This window comes from Bos indicus x Bos taurus, chromosome 12 (assembly GCF_003369695.1).
Source record: "Bos indicus x Bos taurus breed Angus x Brahman F1 hybrid chromosome 12, Bos_hybrid_MaternalHap_v2.0, whole genome shotgun sequence".
Taxonomy (NCBI): domain Eukaryota; kingdom Metazoa; phylum Chordata; class Mammalia; order Artiodactyla; family Bovidae; genus Bos; species Bos indicus x Bos taurus.
This window is the reverse complement of record NC_040087.1, coordinates 2468492-2490045: the sequence shown is the minus strand read 5'-3', so window position 1 is coordinate 2490045 and position 21554 is coordinate 2468492. Positions and strand designations below refer to the sequence as shown.

At 38.0% G+C, this 21554-nt stretch overlaps 1 protein-coding gene across 1 annotated transcript in view; it reads right to left on the bottom strand.

The window, feature by feature from the left end:
- DIAPH3 (diaphanous related formin 3) overlaps nucleotides 1-21554 on the bottom strand; it is a 563088-nt gene that overhangs the window by 189553 nt on the left and 351981 nt on the right. Inside the window, exon 24 of the mRNA XM_027557103.1 lies at nucleotides 17828-17992. Coding sequence (XP_027412904.1) covers nucleotides 17828-17992 — 165 coding nt within the window. The remainder of the gene's footprint in view (nucleotides 1-17827; nucleotides 17993-21554) is intronic.

The window sequence follows — 21554 nt, the reverse complement described above, 5'->3', positions numbered from 1 at the left end:
CATGTGTTTTCTTTCTGTCTACATTTAAGATCTTGTATTTTACTATTCTAAAGTTTCACTACAATATTTTCTTCAAGTGAATTTCATTTTATTCATCTGGCTTGGCATAGGTTGTGCTTCCTATTCTGTAGATATTTGATATGGAAAACTCACAGCCATCATTTTGAATGTTGTCATTCATTCATTCCTTTGAGTATCTATTTGAGACGTTTCATTGTAAAGGATGAAGGCCTTCTACACACTGTCTTCCATGTTTCTTAACTGTCTTATACACTTCTAATCTTAGTCTCTCCTTGGATTGTATTCTGGACAATTTCCTTAGAGCTAGTGTCTAATTCAGCATTTCTTTCTTCAGCAGAGTATAGTTTGCTGTCTTGGTGTTGTAGTTCAGTCACTCAGTCGTATCAGACTCTGCGACCCCATGAACTTCAGCCCACCAGGCTTCTCTGACCTTCACTATTTCTTGGACATTGCTCAAATTCATGTCCATTGAGTCGGTGATGCCATCCAATCATCTCATCCTCTGTTGACTCCTTCTCCTCTTGTCCTCAATCTTTCCCAGCACCAGGGTCTTTTCCATTGAGCCAGCTCTTGGTATCAGGTGGCCAAACTATTGGAGCTTCAGCTTCAGCATCAGTTCTTCCAATGAATTTTCAGGGTTGATTGCTAATGAATATTCAGGTTGACTTCCAATGAATATTCAGGTGGACAGTGACTGTAGTCATCATCCACAGTGATTTTGGAGCCCAAGAAAAGAACGTTTGCCACAGTTTTCATTGTTCCCCCACCTATTTGCCATGAAGTGATGGGACCGGATGCCTTGATCTTGGTTTTGTGAACACTGAGTTTTCAGCGAGCTTTTTCACTCTAATATTTCACCTTCATCAAGAGGCTCTTCAGTTCCTCTTCACTTTCTGCCATAAGGCTCATGACATCTGCATATCTGAGGTTATTGATATTTCTCCCTGCAATCTTGATTTCAGCCTGTGCTTCATCCAGCCCGGCGTTTCTCATGATGTACTCTGCATATAAGTTAAATAAGCAGGATGACAGTATACAGCCTTGACGTACTCCTTTCCCAATTTGGAACACCATGTCTGGTTCTGTTGTTTCTTAAGAATTCAGCATACAGATTTCTCAGGAGGCAGCTAAGGAGGTCTGGTATTCCCATTTCTTTAAGAATTTTCCAGTTTGTGGTGATCCACACAGTCAAAGGCTTTAGCGTAGTCAGTGAAGCAGAAGCAGATGTTTTTCTGGAACTCTCTTGCTTTTTCTATGATCCACCTGATGTTTGCAATTTGATCTTTGGTTCCTTTGCCTTTTCTAAATCCAGCTTGTATATGTTGAACTTCTCGTCTCATGTACTACTGAAGCCTAGGTTGAAGGATTTTGAGCATAAACTTGATAGTATGTGAAACGTGTGTCTGCTGTTTAATGCATGTTTAATTTCAACCATCATACTTAGATTTTCTTAAATTATATTTGGTTCTTTTGAAAACCTACTTGGTCATCTTTGGTAATCTTCAGTTTCTCTCTTTAATTTCATCTGCTATTTCCTTTAACATTTCACAAATTGTAATTCAATATGTAGAGTCTCAGGGTTCTTACAGATCATTTTACCATACAACCCCTTGTTTCTCTGTGTGTTTGTTGATTGTGATTAAGTGTTCTTATTTGATTAAATTTAATTTGTGAGAATTTTAAGGATCTAAATTATAACTGCCGCCTGCACAGACCTTTTAATTTGCTTCTATAAATAATCAGGTATCATTTGTAACCTGTACAAGTTTAATTTCCTTTTGTCCTTTGACCATAAAGAAAGCTGAGCGCCAAAGAATTGATGCTTTTTAACTGTGGTGTTGGAGAAGACTCTTGAGAGTCCCTTGGACTGCAAGGAGATCCAACCAGTCCATTCTGAAGGAGATCAGCCCTGGGATTTCTTTGGAAGGAGTGATGCTAAAACTGAAACTGCAGTCCTTTGGCCACCTCATGCGAAGAGTTGACTCATTGGGAAAGACTCTGATGCTGGGAGGGACTGGGGGCAAGAGGAGAAGGGGACGACAGAGGATGAGATGGCTGGATGGCATCACTGACTCGATGGACGTGAGTCTCAGCGAACTCCGGGAGTTGGTGATGGACAGGGAGGCCTGGCGTGCTGCGATTCATGGGGTCGCAAAGAGTCGGACACGACTGAGCAACTGATCTGATAGAGAGCATACTGGTTAGAAGGAACAAATCTTAAGTCATACTGTCTTTGTTTTAAACTCCACCTGACACTAAATAGCTGTGTGACTTGTATCTCAGTTTCCTCTTCAGTAAAATGGGCAAAATAATACTTACTTTATCAGGATATTGTAAGAATTACATAAATTAATACATGAAAATGGCTCACAGAAGTGCCTGACACACAGTAGCCCTTATATAAATGTTAGTGCCTATTCCTACTATTATTAGTAATATTATATTACTACAAACTTATAAAATTATTTTCATTATTACTATATCATTAACCAAATGCCTCAAATACACAATTATTTATCCAGCAACAAATCAAGGAAGAGCCACTTTCCAGCTTACGTCGTTTATATATTTCTATCAAAAAATGGGCTAATGCCAGTTTTCACAGATCTTATGAGAATTATAAATTCCTTCCATCCAGAGACGTTGGAATATGATTGGACATGGAGTTGATAGGAAGCACTATTAAAGCATGCATACAACACAGTTGGATTACTTGGCAGGGAAAATAAAGAGTTGAATTAAACATGGAAGTTAGATGTATTCCTGACTTCAAGTCTAGCTATTTAGCACTAAAGACTTAATTCTTATATATATGAATTGTACTTACACATATACTTTATGGGGATACTGTAATAATTAAATGAATTAATACATTTAAGGGCTTACAGAAGTGCCCAGCATACACACACACAGACACTCACATTGTTTTTAAAAATCTAATATACTTTATGAGACTTTTTTTTTTCTTCCTGGAAGAGTTTAGTTTTCTGTGCTTTCCCAAAAAATTCCTCACTTGAAATTTGGCATTTTTGATAAATTAACTTAAAACATTGCCCAATGATACAAATAATAATTGCTTTATTTTCCCCTCAAAGTAAAATTTTTTAAATTTATTTTTAGTTGGAGAGTAATTGCTTTACAATATTATGTTGGTTTCTACCTTACATCAACATAATCAGCCATAGGTATACATATGTGCCGTCCGTTTTGAACTTCCCTCCCACCTCTCACCTCAGTCCACCCCTCTAGGTTGTCACAGAGCTCCGGTTTGAGTTTCCTGTATAAATTTTAAAAAATCAATGTGCCTATCACCCTCTCCTCAAAAAGCCTAAGAAATAGTGTATATTCCAAATAGGCCTTTACTTGACAAACATATGTCGTATTTATAAGATAAAATTGTACTAAAATATAAAATTTTGAGTACACAAGTAGACTTGCACAGATCCTGACTTTCTGATTTTATTTCTCTATTTGATTGTTGCCTATTTAAATAGTTTAATCTGCCCACCTCAACACTGTTCAACACAAGATAATTTCTTGTATATTTCTATAACAGAAAATTCATGGCAATTTTATTAAATAAAAAAAGTTATAAATATCTCCTTGTCCAGAGTTACATGCTTGTCAACATTAATGGATATTTAAGCTATGTAAGCCAAGAAATTCTTAGTACAGTTTTTACTAAACTCAAAAATCTTCTCTTCTTGCCTAAGTGGTCAATTTTGTCTCAAGTCCTTGAAATGAGATAAGACAAAGTGAATTTAAATCTGCATGCTTTTCAGAGAGATGGGTATTAGGACTATGAAGACACAGGCTAATTTTCTCAAAGTAAACAATCATAGAGGAGTCTAGCACATTCCCACTAAATGCTTGTTAGGACTTTACTGCTACTGATGCTGCTAAGTCACTTTAGTCGTGTCTGACTCTGTGCGACCCCATAGACGGCAGCCCACCAGGCTCCCCCATCCCTGGGATTCTCCAGGCAAGAACACTGGAGTGGGTTGCCATTTCCTTCTCCAATGCATGAAAGTGAAAAGTGAAAGTGAAGTCGCTCAGTCGTGTCCGACTCCTAGCGACCCCATGGACTGCAGCCTACCAGGCTCCTCCGTCCATGGGATTTTCCAGGCAAGAGTACTGGGGTGGGGTGCCATTGCCTTCTCCAGTTAGGACTTTACTTAACCTTAAAAAGAGGCAATACTCAGCTTTATTGCATGACTGCTTCCTAGAAATTCTTCACAACTACCTTAAAAATGCATTCCTGTACTCCTACTTATATGGAACATGAAAGAAAAAAATTAGATAATTACTACCAGTCAAAAAGCCTCTAAGGATATAAAAGGTAGATCTGATCTATGTATCAGCTTTCCATCAAAATTATTTTTTAACTAAATATAACTACTTCATGAAAAACAAATTTATTCTTAGAAACCTCTATTTGCAATAATTACAAGGTAGATGCTTTAGAAAGGCATCTAGAATGACAGTAAAAATTAATCAAGTTATGTCCTCTGGTATTACCAAATCCAATTTAAAAATGCTATCAATGAGAACTGCGAAGCATGGTATCCTGGCACCAAAATTTCATCACCTTAACATTCACGACAAGGTGTTATTAGTTGAACTCTCCACGACCTGTGAAACTTATGAAAACAGAAAACTATCCTTTGAGAATGTCCCAAAGGATGCACAGGTGCTTATGATTAAACAGTTTTAGCTTCAAGTTGCTCTTTACCAAATTACATATTAACTCATTAGGGACTTAATGTTACTGGCCTTTCATGATCATGCTATGAGTTTGTTTGCAATTCCTTCAAGAACTTTCTAAAATTTTCAAATAAATGAGATTTTTCAAACTATTCAACAACGTATTTAACAAATACAGTATGAAATGTTCATAACTAAGATTTTCCCGAAGTAGAACTTGAGTTTTCCATTAAATATGTTTTCTTCACTTGTATTTGGAAGTGATATACGATAAATATTTTCTTTTTATATCCCAATCAAAAGGCTAAATAAAGGCACGACTAGAGACAAGACAGCAACCATGAGGAAGAGTGCTTAGAGACAGGCCTGTTGACAGGACAGCCTTTTTTTTTAACTATTGTTAATCAGTTCTTCAGGGAAATTATCCAGTCAAAACCCAGCAACCTTCATGTAAACCTGGTAATGTTTAAACATAACACAAAAAGTAGCCTTAACTCAGGTGTTTTTTTTTCCCTCCTTCTCTCTCTTTGCTCAGAGCATGGAAGACCAGTATATTTAATGTACAAAGAATATGCCATTTTATTCACTTTCATTTGTGGTATGCTATTTAAGTGCTATCTTTTCAATTATGTGAATTAATATACTTATTATGATCTATCAGCTATTTAGTTGAGTTCTTTTTTCTCCATTGTCAATTGCCATGCTTATTACTGTATTAAAATAATCTAGTCTTTCCAGATAAAGAAGATGCAGTACATATATAAAAAGGAATATTACTCAGCCCTTAAAAAGAAAGAAATAATGCCATTTACAGAAACATGGATGGACCTAGACTGTGGCACAAAGTAAGTCAGAAGGAGGAGAAATATCATATGACATCCCTTATATGTGGAATCAGGAATGATATAAATCAACTTACTTACAAAACAGAGACACACAGACGTAGAAAACAACTTATGGTTTCAATGGGAAAGGGAGAGTTAAGAGGTCTGGGAAGGTCATGTACACATTGCTATATTCATAATGGATGAACAAGGCCCTATTGTATAGCACATGGAACTCTATTCAGTGTTATTGCCAGCCTGGATGGGAGCAGTCTGGTGGGAGAATGGATGCACATATATGTATGACTGAGATCCTTCGCTCTTTACCTGAAACTACAATAACACTGTTAATTGGCTATACCCCAATATAAAATATTAGGTTGGTGCAAAAGCAATTTCAGTTTTGCATTGTTGTACTTTGCTGTTTGATATTAGAATACATTCTTAAATAAATGTGATTACATTATTTTAAAAAATTATCTAGTCTTTACTTTGTGAGATATTATTTCAGTAAACAAAATATTTAAAATGTAAGAGATACATTAATACAAATCACCAGTAATTTATTCATACAAAATCTGTCAGTCAAATGCATTTATTATCCCACTGAGCAATGCATAGTAAGAAGAAATCTTTTAGGAAAAGAGAAAAGTTAAGCCAATTAATCTAGGTGTAATCGAGAAAAAAGATTAGAAGAACCTAACAGAATTCATTTTCAAGTTGCAAACCCAAATTTATTCAGCACCTGGAACCGATGTAATTCTTTAAATAAACAGACACTAAAGGATAAAAATTAAAGAAGATCCAATAGAATATTTATTTTGTTCTAGGTTTGGAGCTTTATACTTCTAAGTATGATCTCGGAATAACAATAGTTCCAGTGAAGGTAATTTTCAAATTGTATCCCCAACAAAATCAGGATAGAAGACACTCCCCATTAGAAATATATAAGCTGGCTTGACAACCAATCCCAGGAACTTTCCATGATTTTCTTCTCTCTGATAAACTACAGTAAGCCCATCTTCAAAATTTCAGGAACACATAGAAGATGCTTAGTGCCCTTGGAGTTCCTGCTGGTCACCTACTTGGTCTATACAGTAATCATCACAAATGTTGACAAAAATCAATTTTGGGTAATTTAAATGACTTGGCAAATGAGATTTGTGCTAGCTGCCCTATATACAAAAATTTTACACTAAAAATATCTTCTCATTGGATGATTTCATTTTTATTCAGCAAATCACTAGCTTTAGTATTCACTGGAAAGATAAGTTGTATTTAATTGACAAAAGCAGCAGGACAAAATGAGTTACAACTGATTTTATACTTGCTTACTACACAGTATCTTTCAATCACATGAAACAAAATTCAACTTAAAGTCCGCAAACATAAAAGATAAATCTTTAACTAGATGAAACATAACTTTTACAAAACTGTAGACATAATTTAAAGAAGAGCTATTGATTGAAAATAGGTAGCTATTTATTTCCAAGTATTGTATAAAGAAGCATAAACAAGATAAAGTATTTAAACTATCAAGCTTACTATAATGAAATGGAAAAGTTGAAAATTACTTGTATTCTCCACAGAGAACTCACTTATTTTGAGGGTAAACGAACATTATGTCATCTGATCTTCAAACTGTAAAATCCCTAAGAAACGCAAGCTGTTATTAACAGGGAGCTGGGGCTCAGTAAGTTAGGTAACCTGCCAAAGTCACACCACCCAAGGCACTCGAAAGACAGAGCCTGCACTGCCAGCCAGGAGTGTCTCCCTGCTGTCTCACCAGTCGTGACAAGGAGAGCAAAACGTCACTATTACAAACAAACAAAGCTGAGGCTTATCACAGCGAGAATTCAGCAATCAGTTAAAATGTGAAGAAATCGAAGGGGATTCTTTTTCTTGATTGTAATCAAACGTAATTCAGATGGGAGGTATATATGTGAGAAACAAAACTGAGGGAGTAACAAACTGGACTTTATGGACTAGAAAATAATAATTGGAATGTTCAGCACATACATCGAAACCCAAAGCACACACACACAAGAAAACGACAGTGCTCCTCCAACTTTTGTGTATCCAACAGTAATCCCTTTTAAAAGGCAGGGATTGCTTTCTGCTGACCTCAAAACCCTAACCCTAAACTGAGGTGTCCAGATATATACGGTCTTTGAACTTCTTTATAAAGCAGGATGCCTAGTGATTTTTCCCAGTACCTCAACATCCCAACAGACAATGTGCATGTGACCAGGATAAAAGCTACATGAACCAAAAAGTCTGGCTTCTTTAAGTGTAAGCACATCAGTTCTATACATGAATATATAATACGGTAAACGTAAAAAGTCTACATAGTTCAGTTGAGTTCAGTCACTCAGTCGTGTCGGACTCTTTGTGACCCCATGGACTGCAGCTAGCCAGGCCTCCCTGTCCATCACCAAATCCCAGAGCATACTAAAACTCATGTCCAGCATATCAATAATGCCATCCAACCATCTCATCCTCTGTCATCCCCTTCTCCTCCTGCCTTCAATCTTTCCCAGGATCAGGGTCTTTTCAAGTGAGTCAGTTTTTCACATCACATGGTCAAAATATTGGCTATTCAACTTCAGCATCAGTCCTTCCAATGAATATTCAGGACTGATTTCCTTTAGGATGGACTGGATGTATCTCCTTGCAGTCCAAAGGATCTCAAGAGTCTTCTCCAACACCAGAGTTCAAAACCATCAATTCTTTGGTGCTCAGCTTTCTTTATGGTCCAATTCTCAGATCCATACATGACTACTGGAAAAACCATAGCTTTGACTAGACAAACCTTTGTTGGCAACGTAATGTCTCTGCTTTTTAACAGACTGCCTAGGTTTGTCATAGCTTTTCTTCCAAGGAGCAAGTGTCCTTTAATTTAATGGTTGCAGCCATTATTTTCTTGGAGCCCAAGAAAATAAAGTCTGTCGCTGTTTCCATTGTTTCTCCATCTATTAGCCAAGAAGTGATGGGACTGGATGCCATGATCTTCGTTTTCTGGATGTTGAGTTTTAAGCCAACTTTTTCACTCTCCTCTTTCACTTTCATCAAGAGGCTTTTTAGTTCCTCTTCACTTTCTGTCATAAGGGTGGTGTCATCTGCGTATCTGAGGTTATTGTTATTTCTCCTGGCAATCTTCATTCCAGCTTGTGCTTCTTCCAGCCCAGCGTTTCTCATGATGTACTCTGCATATAAGTTAAATAAGCAGGGTGACCATATACATTCTCGGCGTAATCCTTTTCCAATTTGGAAGCAGTCTGTTCATGTCTGGTTCTAAATGTTTGTTCTTAACCATATAGATTTCTCAGGAGTCAGGTAAGGTGGTCTAGTAGTCCCATCACGTAAAGAATGTTCCACAGCTTGTTGTGATCCACACAGTCAAAGGCTTTAGCATAGTCAATAAAGAAAAAGTAGATGCTTTCCTGGAATTCTCTTGCTTTTTCTATAATACAACCCATGTTGGCAATTTGATCTCTGCTTCCTCTGCCTTTTCTAAATCGAGCTTGAACATCTGGAAGTTCTCAGTTCACGTACTGTTGAAGCATAGCTTGGAAAATTTTCAGCATTACTTTGCTAGTACGTTCAGATCAGATCAGATCAGTCACTCAGTCGTGTCCGACTCTTTGTAATCCCATGAATCCCAGCACGCTAGGCCTCCCTGTCCATCACCAACTCCCAGAGTTCACTGAGACTCACATCCATCGAGTCAGTGATGCCATCCAGCCATCTCATCCTCTGTCATCCCCTTCTCCTCCTGCCCCCAATCCCTCCCAGCATCAGAGTCTTTTCCAATGAGTCAACTCTTCACATGAGGTGGCCAAAGGACTGCAGTTTCAGCTTTAGCATCATTCCTTTCAAAGAAATCCCAGAGCTGATCTCCTTCAGAATGGACTGGTTGGATCTCCTTGCAGTCCAAGGGACTCTCAAGAGTCTTCTCCAACACCACAGTTCAAAAGCATCAATTCTTCGGCACTCAGCCTTCTTCACAGTCCAACTCTCACATCCATACATGACCACAGGAAAAACCATAGCCTTGACTAGACAAACCTTTGTTGGCAAAGTAATGTCTCTGCGATGAGTGCAATTGTAAGGTAGTTTGAACATTCTTTGGCATTGCCTTTCTTTGAAATTGGGATGAAAAGTTTCCTTTTCCAGTGTGGCCACTGCTGACTTTTCCAAATTTGTTGGCATATTGAGTGAAGTGCTTTCATGCCATCATCTTTTAGGATTTGAAATAGCTCAGCTGGAATTCCATCACCTCCACTAGCTTTGTTTGTAGTGATGCTTCCTAAGGCCCACTTGACTTAGCACTCAGATGTCTGGCTCTAGCTGAGTGATCACACCATTGTGGTTATCTGGGTCATGAAGATCTTTTTTGTATAGTTCTCCTGTGTATTCTTGCCACCTCCTCTTACTATCTTTTGCTTCTGTTAGGTCCATATCATTTCTGTCCTTTACTGTGCCCAGCTTTGCATGAAAAGTTCCCTTGGTGTCTCTAATTTTCTTGAAGAGATCTCTAGACTTTCCCATTCCATTGTCCTCTAATTTTTTGCACTGATCACTGAGGAAGGGTTTCATATCTCTACTTTGCTATTCTTTGGAATTCTGCATTCAGATGGGTATATCTTTCCTTTTCTCCTTTGCCTTCAGCTCCTCTTCCTTTCTCAGCTATCTGGTAGGCCTCCTCAGACAACCATTTTGCCTTTTTGCATTTCTTTATTCTTGGGGATGGTTTTAATCATCGCCTCCTATACAATGTCACAAACCACTGTCCATAGTTCTTCAGGCGCTCTGTCTATCAGATCTAATCCCTTGAATCTGTTTGTCATTTCCATTGTATAATCATAAGGGATTTGATCAGGTCATATCTGAATGGACTAGTGGTTTTCCCTACTTTCTCAATTTAAGTCTGAATTTTGCAATAAGGAGTTCATGATCTGAGCCACAGTCAGCTTGTGTTCTTGTTTTTGCTGACTGTATAGAGCTTCTCCATCTTCTGCTGAGAAAAATTTAATCAATCTGAATTCAGTATTGCCCATCTGATGATGTTCACGTGTAGAGTCGTCTCTTGGGTTGTTGGAAGAGTGTGTTGGCTATGACCAGTGTGTTGTCTTGGCAAATTTCTGTTAGTACTTCATTCTGTACTCCAAGGCCAAAATTGACTGTTAGTCCAGGTATCTCTTGACTTCCTACTTTTGCATTCCAGTCCCCTATGATGAAAAGGACATCTTTTTTGGTGTTGTTTCTAGAGGTCATCATAGAACCGTTCGACTTCAGCTTCTTTTGCATTATTGGTTGGTGCATAAACTTGGATTACTGTGTATTGAATGGTTTGCCTCGCATATAGAGAAGATTCTGTCATTTTTGAGATTGCACCCAAGTACTGCATTTCAGACTCTTGTTCACTATGAGGGCTACTCCATTTTTTCTATGGGATTCATCACCTACAACAGTAGATATAATGGTCACCTGAATTCTGTTCACCATTCTGGTCCATTATAGTTCTCTGATTTCTAAAATGTCGATGTTCACTCTTGCCATTTCCTGTTTGACCACTTCCAATTTGCCTTGATTCATGGACCTAGCACTCCAGGTTCCTGTGCAATATTGTTCTTACAGCATCGGACTTTACTTCCATCACCAGTCACATCCACAACTGGGCAGTGTTTTCGGTTTGGCTCCAGCTCTTCATTCTTTCTGTACCTATTTCTCCACTCTTCTGCAGTTGCATATTGGGCACCTACCGACCTGGGGAGTTCATTTATCAGTGGCCTTTCTTTTTGCCTTTTCATACTGTTCATGGGGTTCTCAAGGCAAGAATGCTGAAGTGGTTTGCATTCCCTTCTCTAGTGGACCACGTTTTGTGAGAACTCTCCACCATGACCCATCCATCTTGGGTGGCCCTACACGGCATGGTTCATATCATTGAGTTAGGTTCATGGTGGTTCATGTGATCAGTTTGGTTAGTTTTCCCTAAGTGTGGTTTTCTTTCTGTCTGTTGTCTGATGGACAAGGATAAGAGGCTTGTGGAAGTTTCCTGATGGAAGGGAATATTTGTTGGGGAATATCTACATAGTTAGATATGTCTAATTAAAACAGAAAAATATTATATTCTTCAAAATAAAATTTATTAGAAATTTTGTTTTTAAACATGTTACTTATAAGACGACAAATAACAAAGGAATTCTAAGAAGTAAAAGCACTTAGACGTATCTGTCGAAGATGCAATGTTTAGCAATATAAATGAGGTATACGGTGAAATTTGCTCAAGGAGTTAAGAGTGTTGTTTCAATGTGCTACTAATTCTGGTTAAAGAAAGAAAGTAGCAAAAGACCTTTCAATGATAAAGAACCTAAGCATTATCAGGATAAGAGGTGAGAGTCTTGACAAAGAAACCATGTAATTTGAGCCTAAGGATGTAAAAGCAGTTTGAACAAAATTCTGTAACGTGAAGATGAGTGGGAAGTGGGACCAGGACAAACATATTCTTCAAAGTCACAGTGACCAATGAGAGAAACTAAGATTAGCCTTAACCTCTAACAACAAACACAAGCATGCTACAGCTGTTGGATAAAACAAAGACGGACAAAAGGGTTCTTTTAAGATCCGACAAAAATTCATCAGTTCATCCTGGAGAAGCATTTTATCCCTATTCATAACAGGTCCATTGGTAATGGCATATAACAATGAGTTTAAAACCAGACCAAAGTGGAAAGCAATCATTGTTATGGAATAGTACGTGACTGAAGGCACAAATTTTGGTGAAGTCTCATGCCTGGTGGGCCACCAATTCCCTCAGCCTACAGTGTGAGGTCTAACATTCCACCTAGTGCCTCCAATTTGAACTTTATCCCCCACATCAGTCTTACAGGAAATAAAAATCCATTACAGAGAGGTACTGACTCTCTACCCCTCCCCTTAACCCTCACCTCACCACAAGGGTTTGTATTAATAGGCCTCTAATTTTAAAAGTGAACATTTTAGGCTTTGAAACAGAACCAGACCTGCAAACATTTTTCTATCATGCACTCGTCAATGTAAACAGAAAATTATTCTATGAAGGGGTGAGGAAATGAAGAATGCTTTGTGATGATTCCCTCTAGTAAGTTATCAAAAATACCCTTAGAAATTACATTTTGACTTTTGTTACAAACTCTCTGACGAACAATGTAGTTAGAAATGGTATTAAAAATGAGAAAAATACAGGGTGTGGAGTAAGGCAGCCCTCCGTCTGACCCCGTGCATGGCAATTCTGAAGCAGCTCTGCTAAGGCATGGACTGTTATCCTCCGGCCCATAGTTTCCTCCAGGTAACATTCTGTACCTCACTGAAATGCTGTGCAGAAAGTGGGATGACACATGAAGAGCATCTAGGACAGGGTCCTAGCAACTCCATCAGTGGCAACTGTATTTGGCTGAAGATAATAAGAAAAATAAAGCTAAAACATTACAATGGAAGCTTACTCCCTAATTCTTGGTAGCTGATCAATAGTTCTAAACAGATACCATTCCCAATGAGCACACCACCCACAACAGATTGCTAAAACAACAATAATAAATTGATTCCTAGTTGAGAATCCCCAACTAGAAAAGATTGGGGCAAAACTGCTGTCACAATGAACAGCTGTTTCTCAGAGGAAGCCACAAGATCATGAAAGCCTCCCTGTTAAAACAGACGAGAATACACGTTCCTTTGTTAACTAATGCAAAAAGGGTCTGCGAGAGGAAAAAGGAAGGAAGGAAGGAAGAGGCGAGGGAGAGAAGAAGGGAAGGACAGAGGGAGAGAGAAAGAAAAGAAGCTGAACAGCTCTTCCTATACACATTAGATGGGAGATTCTAGTAACACTGGGAAGACTCCCTGGACTAGCATCTCCATTTGGTCACCTGTTAGCTGTGTAACAATGGGCAAGTCACTATCTCTCTAAGCCTCAGTTTCCTCATCTGTAAAATGGGAATAATCACAGTAAACATACCACATCTATTTGTTGTTATAAGGATTAAATGATAGAATAGGACCTGGCATTTGACTGACAGTAGATGTGTTAGCTATGAGAGAATGTCACCCACTGTAGTTGGGGGCATCTGATACTAGATGAAGAAAAGTCTCAGCAGAGATCAGAAAGGTGAGCACAATAAACAAGCCAGGCAAAATATGGAGGGAGTGCACCGGGCACTGGGAAAAATAAGCAGAATGACCTGAACTCCAGAGCAAACACTCCACAGAAAGCTGCTGTAGTAGAGGGCAGGTGTAGAATGAGTGCTCCAACTTCTTATGTGCAATACCAGACAGATCTCTACTTTCTGGAGAATTTCCTGCTCATTCATGACCTGGGTCACTAATGCCTGTGAATGATGTAACAATGTGAACATATTTTAACATATTCAGCATGTTAACAATGTAAACATATCTTAATAGAAACTTAAAGAGAAAATATGTCTTTGTTTAGTGTATTTTTAAAAAATTTTATATTGCAAGATATTTGCTTCCTAATATTGTACTGGTTTCTGCCATACATCAACATGAATCAGCCTTCCCTCCCGAACCCCCTCCGCCACCTCCCACCCCAGACCGCCCCGCTAGTCGCCACCGAGCACTGGGCTGAGCTCTCCGTGTCACACGGCAAATTCCCACTGGGTATTTCTTTTACATATGGTAGTGTACGTGTTTCCATGCTCCTCTCTGAATTCGTCCCACCCTCTCCTTCCCCCACTGGGTCCACAAGACTGTTCTTTGTGTCTGTGTCTCCACTGCGGCCCAGAACACAGGCTCATCAGGATCATCTTTCTAGATTCTATACACATCCATTAATATACAAGCAGCTCAATACCAGAAAAACAAACAACCCGATAAAAAAATGGGCAGAAGACCTAAACAGACATTTCTCCAAAGACATATGGCCACAAAACACAAGAAATGATGCTCAACATTGCTTATTATTAGAGAAATGCAAATCAAAGTTACAATGAAGTATCACCTCACACTAGTCAGAATTGCCATCATTTAAAATTCTATGAACAATAAATGCTGGAGAGGATATGGAGAAAAGGGAACCCTCTTGCACTGTTGGTGAGAATGTAAATTTACACAGCCACTATGGAGAACAGTATGTATATTCCTTAAAAAACAAGGACTATGACCCAGGAACCCCATTACCATATGACCCAGCAATCCCACTGCTAAGTCACTTCAGTCGTGTCTGACTCTGTGGGACCCCATAGACCTAAGCACCCCACCAGGCTCCCCCGTCCCTGGGATTCTCCAGGCAAGAACACTGGAGTGGGTTGTCATTTCCTTCTCCAATGCATGAAAGTGAAAAGTGAAAGCGAAGTCGCTCAGTTGTGTCCGATCTTTAGCATGGACTGCAGCCTACCAAGCTCCTCCGTCCATGAGTTTTCCAGGCAAAAGTACTGGAGTGGGGTGCCATTGCCTTCTCCAAGCAATCCCACTACTGGGCATATACTCTGAGAAAACCACACCTGAAGGAGACACATGTACTTCAATACTCCAATGTTCACTGCAGCACTTTTTACAACAGCTAGGAAATGGAAGCAGCCTAGATGTCTATTGTATTAATGTGACTTTCCAGAACAACCTTCAACATATGAAAGTTCCACATCTATCCCTAATATTTTCATACTAACTCACTGAAATTAGCATAGTTTCTGAAGTTGAATAGTATGGAATTAAACAGCAACCTAAGAGATCAGAAGACAATGACAAACAGACATTTATTTCTCAGTAATTTCTATTAGTCTTGACACTGTGGTCTTTCTAAACGTCTACTGTACAGCACTTTTCTCCCAATTAAAAAAAAAAAAAAAAAAGGACACAATCTCTAAAATTCAAGGACTATAACCATAAAAAAAGGAAGAAAAAATCTGTCTGCAAAATTGTACTTCCCTTATAGTCTTCTTTATGCTTAATTTTATTCTAAAGAAAATTCCCTCTCCAAATTATTTATTCAAATACAGTATTTTATACTTAGCTCTAATGATTTTAATTTAGTACAACATGAATATGAGCGAGTGTGTGCATGTCTGTGTATGTAGGAAGTGTGTGGTAGCAGGTACTTCCAGGAGCCATGTGAACTCTGAAACAAACTATAGCTCTCACCTTATCACCCTCCACCTTGAACCTTTCTCCACTCAAACACTTTTCCCTCTGCCCACCGCCTACTAAGGATGCTAAGTTACCCACAGAAATCCTACCAGATCTAAGGCAGATGTGGAATTAGATGTGATTCAAAACCATACAATATGGACTTGGTCTCTTTCTTCATTTGCTCAAGTGGGGAACAGAAACAGCAAAAGGATGCAGAGTTATCAGGAAGACTGGCTGATACGTGTAAGGCATTTGGAAAACTATCTTGTTCATAGAAAATACTCAGTATCTGATGGGTATTATTATTTTGTAATTTTATGTCATGGATCCTCAAGACCACCCTTAGGTTTGATAATTTGTTGGAAGGAGCCACAGAACTCAGAAACTTTGTTATACTCGCTGTTACAGCTTCTTACAAGGAAAAGATACAGAGTAAAATCACAGTTGTCTTCTCCCAGTAGAATTTCATTATTCCAGCAAGGACACGTCACAACACATGTGATATGATGTACTGCCAAGAAGGGAAGTTCAACCAAGCCTTGATACCAAGAGTTATTGAGGAGGTCAGTCATGCAGACCAGAATGTAGACCACCACCACCATGAATGACCTTGGCCCCTCAGTCTTCAACACCACACAAAGGATGAGGCGACACAGTATGGTCCCAGGCCCCAGGTGAACAAAAACAAGTGTTCATAATAAACCACATTTTTTTGCATAACTATCTAGCTTGGCCCAAGGTCCCGGGTATACAAAAACTACTTTATTGGGCAGGATATTCCAAGAGTTTACAGTTGTTCTCCCCAGAGCCAGCCAAGGACCAGCAATTTCTTTGAAATGTGCAGGGTTTGAGTACCTCAAGTTTACTGAGTTAACCCGTCATGGCATAATAATTAAGCAACTACCATGTACCAAGAGCTGTGATACTTAATACTTATCTCATTTAGTATTTAAATACTACCCTCAGAGAAGAATTAACATTTCCTTTTACAAATATGGAAACTGAGGCTCAAAAATGTTACAAGTATTTATAGTCATATAACTAGTGTGGAATCCAAACCCTGTTCTCTCAAACTGTAAAGCCTTTGCTATTTCTACTAAACCATGTTGACTCATAAAACATAAAAATTAAAGTAGCATATTATGCAGTACATCACACATATGGGCACATAAGTATATCTAATAGTCAAAGTTTTTTCTGCTAGTGAAAAAATAATTTTGAAAAACACTGTGAATTTATGGAGGAAGTAAACTAGACTTGTGAACCAATTTTCATTTAAAATATTGACTTTTTATTGAAAGGCTATCTAGTCATAATCAGGTGATTATAACTAAGTCCAATAAATTCAGCAATAAAGCTTTCCTGAAATTAAAAATAAATTCAACCTTCTTTAAATTCAATCTTTTTTTTTCTTTATACCTCAAAAGTTTTTAATCCCCAAAAACATTTGCTGAAACACAACAGTGACTCACCCATCTATTACGAACAATGTAATTTTTCATCGTAGAAATGAAAATGTATCACCAGTTTCCCTAGGGAGACAACAATGCTTGCTCACTTTAATATGTGTGTGGGTTTTTTCCCCCATTTAATCAGCTAATACTTTTCAAAAGATCTTTTTAATGCTTAAATGAAAGGATTCCACATCAGAGACCTGACCTCCCTATTAAAGCATCTAAAGGAAACCCTAGGAACTTAAAATCCATTCAAAGGCAAATCGCAGGTAGCTTATTGTACAATGCATTAAGAAAAGAAAAGGGAAAAAAAAGCTTCATAAAAACCGTACAGAATTTGGTGAAATTATACCACAAAAATAAAAATTTATCTTAAGCATAAAGAAACAAATTCAGAGCCAAAAACTTATTATAAAAGTGCTTTGTAATCAGCCAGGAGGGGAGTCTTTATGAAAAACTTCAGAATTTGTCACTTTTTCAATCAAAATTTCTGATTACAACTTAACGTTGGGAAGGCCCAAAAGAGAACAAAACACACATTTTTCAATAGATTTAAAAATCTAAAATTTTTACAGCTAAATTTCAACATCTGAAAACGTAAGTTTTACTACAGACAACAGGAGTAGAATGAATTACTAAACAGTAAATGAAGTAATATAGATATAAATACTTTTTAAAAACAAATTAAGATTTTTAACATACCATAAACATGTTTCTGAAGTTATTCAAATCAGTCAAGAAGTCTTCTACGGACACCTTCTTCACGTCGATGGCATAGTACGCCATTATATTCTGGTATAACTTGTCCATGTTTTCATGTAATTTTGAAAGTTTCTCATATTGTTCTTTTGCACTGATAACAAAGCTGTATATTATAGTTAAGGTACTCTGAAATTTACAAAGAAATGTTTTAGGGAAAAAGAAATCCTTAAGTAATATGTTTTAATTGTTAGCCATTATTACACATCTCCAAAATGCCAAAACTATTAGAGTTAACCATTCTTACAATTCAATCCATACTGTACAGTGATGAAATCTTCACTGTGATTCCTAATTAACAGTGGTAAAACAATCAGAAAAGTTAAATATTTAACATTTTGCTTTTACGATTGGGTTCAAGGATATTTTTCTTCTAATTTGCCTATCTTATCAGATCCCATAATATGATTTAAAATCATAGTTCAGTAGTTTCAATAATATTCAAATGTCTCTTTATACTTTCTAAAAATCTAGATCAAAATAGTACTAGCGGGCAATGCATTTATATCTAGTATCATTTTTAATCCTTGAATGAACAAGATTCTGTACCTAAAATCAAAAAATCGTAAGCAATTCTAATAATACATACATGTATCTCCATATACTGTCTTGTGAAACAACCATATTTGTGAAATGCTATAGGTGAAGTGAATTTATGTAAATAGAAATCACATTTCAAATGCATTCAGAAATTATCATTACATGGAACTTTTGCTGATTCATTTGTAATGTACAGTAAGCATCCCTTTATTTACCTACCAAGTTCAGAAATCAATGTTGGTTCATTTATTCAATCTATGAACTAAAATTTATGTCCCAAATACAGACTACATCCACACAGATCATTTATATAGCCTTAGTGAAGTCACTCAGTCATGTCCGACTCTTTGTGACCCCATGGACAGTAGCCTATCAGGCTCTTCCATCCATGGGATTTTCCAGGCAAGAACACTGGAGCGAGTTGCCATTTCCTTCTCCAGGAGATCTTCCCTGACCCAGGAACTGAACCCGGGTCTCCCACATTGTGGGCAGATGCTTTACCATCTGAGCTGCCTTAACTCTCATTTAAAAGAGGAATCGTTTTCTGCCTTTACTTGTCCAAACCTATCATTCTAAGCTTAGTTCAATTCTTCCTCTTCCATGAAGCCCCCTTGTCTAATCTCTGCGGCTAAGAGTGATTACTTGTTCCACTGAGTACACAGCACTTGCAGTCCACTGTACTCTGTGCAATGAAGTTCTTTGTCCTTCTAGTTCAATCCCTTAGACGTGCTTTGTTCTTGCTTCCCTGGTGGCTCAGATGGTAAAGCGTCTGCCTGCAATGTGGGAGACCCAGTTCAATCCCTGTGTTAGGAAGATCCCCTCAAGAAGGACATGGCAACCCGTTCCAGTATTCTTGCCTGGAAAATCCTATGGACGGAGGAGCCTGGCGGGCTACAGTCCATGGGGTCACAAAGACTCAGACACGACTAAGCAACCTGCCACATTTGGGGGGCTAATCACCTGTGACTGTCTGCCCTTTCTCTAGATGTTGTATTAAGTCAAATCATTTGCAACTGTATTGGTGGCGATGACTAATTTCACTCTACTGTCATCACTCTTAAATTGTGGTAGGAAAAATAAGAAGTCTCAAAAGTCTGATGTGAGAGGATACATAGATATATATATATGACTAATTCAAAGCTGTATGGAAGACATCAATGCAACATTGTAAAGCAATTTTCCTCCAATTACAAAATAAATTTTTTAAAAGCCTAATATAAATCATGGAACTCTCTTCATAAAATCGTACATATATACATTCATACACAAACACATACAATTTGGATGTAATGTTATGAGCTAACAGAGTTCCTAAAAAGTAGTTGCCCTGGACAACAGGTTGTACTACATGGTGGGTATTCCTAATTGTATGTTCTACAGGTACTCATATTTTGCCTCAACATGACTTATAAGGCTTTCAGGTTTTTGTTTATTTATTTGTAATTGTAGGATAACTGTTTTATAATATTGAGTTTGTTTCTGCCATACACCAACATGAATCACTCCACAAATACTAATAATTTTTTTCTAATACCTAGGAATATGCCCATTCACAGGAATCAGATCAGATCAGATCAGTCACTCCGTCGTGTCCGACTCTTTGCGACCTCATGAACTGCAACACGCCAGGCCTCCCTGTCCATCACCAACTCCCGGAGTTCACTGAGACTCACGTCCATCGAGTCAGTGATGCCATCCAGCCATCTCATCCTCTGTCGTCCCCTTCTCCTCCTGCCCCCAATCCCTCCCAGTATCAGACTCTTTTCCAATAAGTCAACTCTTCGCATGAGGTGGCCAAAGTACTGGAGTTTCAGCTTTAGCATCATTCCTTCCAAAGAAATCCCAGGGCTGATCTCCAGAATGGACTGGTTGGATCTCCTTGCAGTCCAAGGGACTCTCAAGAGTCTTCTCCAACACCACAGTTCAAAAGCATCAATTCTTCGGCACTCAGCCTTCTTTCACAGGAATAGGCTTGGTAAATAAGTTAAAATAAAGCCCTATTATTCAATAACACTTCTTAGATTTTCAGGTAAGAATCAAGAGTTAATAAAATGTCAGAAATATGCCTGGACATACTTAATAAAAATAGCAAAATTCCATTAAATGATATGATGTGAAAGAGGATCAAGAGCCAAAACCATGGAAATTACATGGTCTTTTTCAAACAGCTAGAGTTTTAAATATTCTTATCATTGTTATCTGACGGAGGAGCCTGGTGGGCTGCAGTCCTTGGGGTTGCTAAGAGTCAGACATGACTGAGCGATTTCACTTTCACTTTTTACTTTAATGCATTGGAGAAGGAAATGGCAACCCACTCCAGTGTTCTTGCCTGGACAATCCCAGGGACAGGGGAGCCTGGTGGGCTGCTGTCTATGGGGTCACACAGAGTCCGACACGACTGAAGTGACTTAGCAGCAGCGGCGGCAGCAGCATCATTGTTATCTGTATAACAATTTGCTCCCAAAGGAAATGAAGTACAACTTTAAATAGTGGAATTACTGACAAAAAATGCTAAGATTGTGATTGAATTGCAATGATGTTGGAAATAGCCAAATAAATTCTCAGAAGTATAAATGACTATCTGATAGAATGGAATAAAGGGCCACTTTAATGAGGCTAGTGATGGGTACTATCTCATTAAGAGATAGCAGAACCTTCAGATTAAAAAAAAAAAAATCATCATCATTTGAAAGAAAAAGCAAACACAGGTGTTCTCATGCCAATTGTTGAACTTCAGTTAGAAATTAATGCCCATAATTGTAGTAGTAACAAGGCTTTATTTTTTCCCCAGCACAAGTCCTATATTTATAAAAAGCTTTACAGAAAGGCAGGCTATTCAACAAAAGTTTGATAAAATTCATTACAGAAACATTGATATATATCCAATTACATGACACTTTTGTGAAATCTATTTTCTTTTCCTTTATCAAGACTAAGGCAATATTCTGATGAACTTCTACTTGACCCAGTGGAATTTCCCCATTTGAAAGGTACAAGAGAACCAGATCTGTGTTCACACACGCTGGACAACATGTGTTTAGTTTTGGCCAACTGAGTAGTCAGACTGAGATTTGGGATTTAAACAAATTCTGTTCATTCGCAAGCAATACAGCACAAATAGATTCTACTT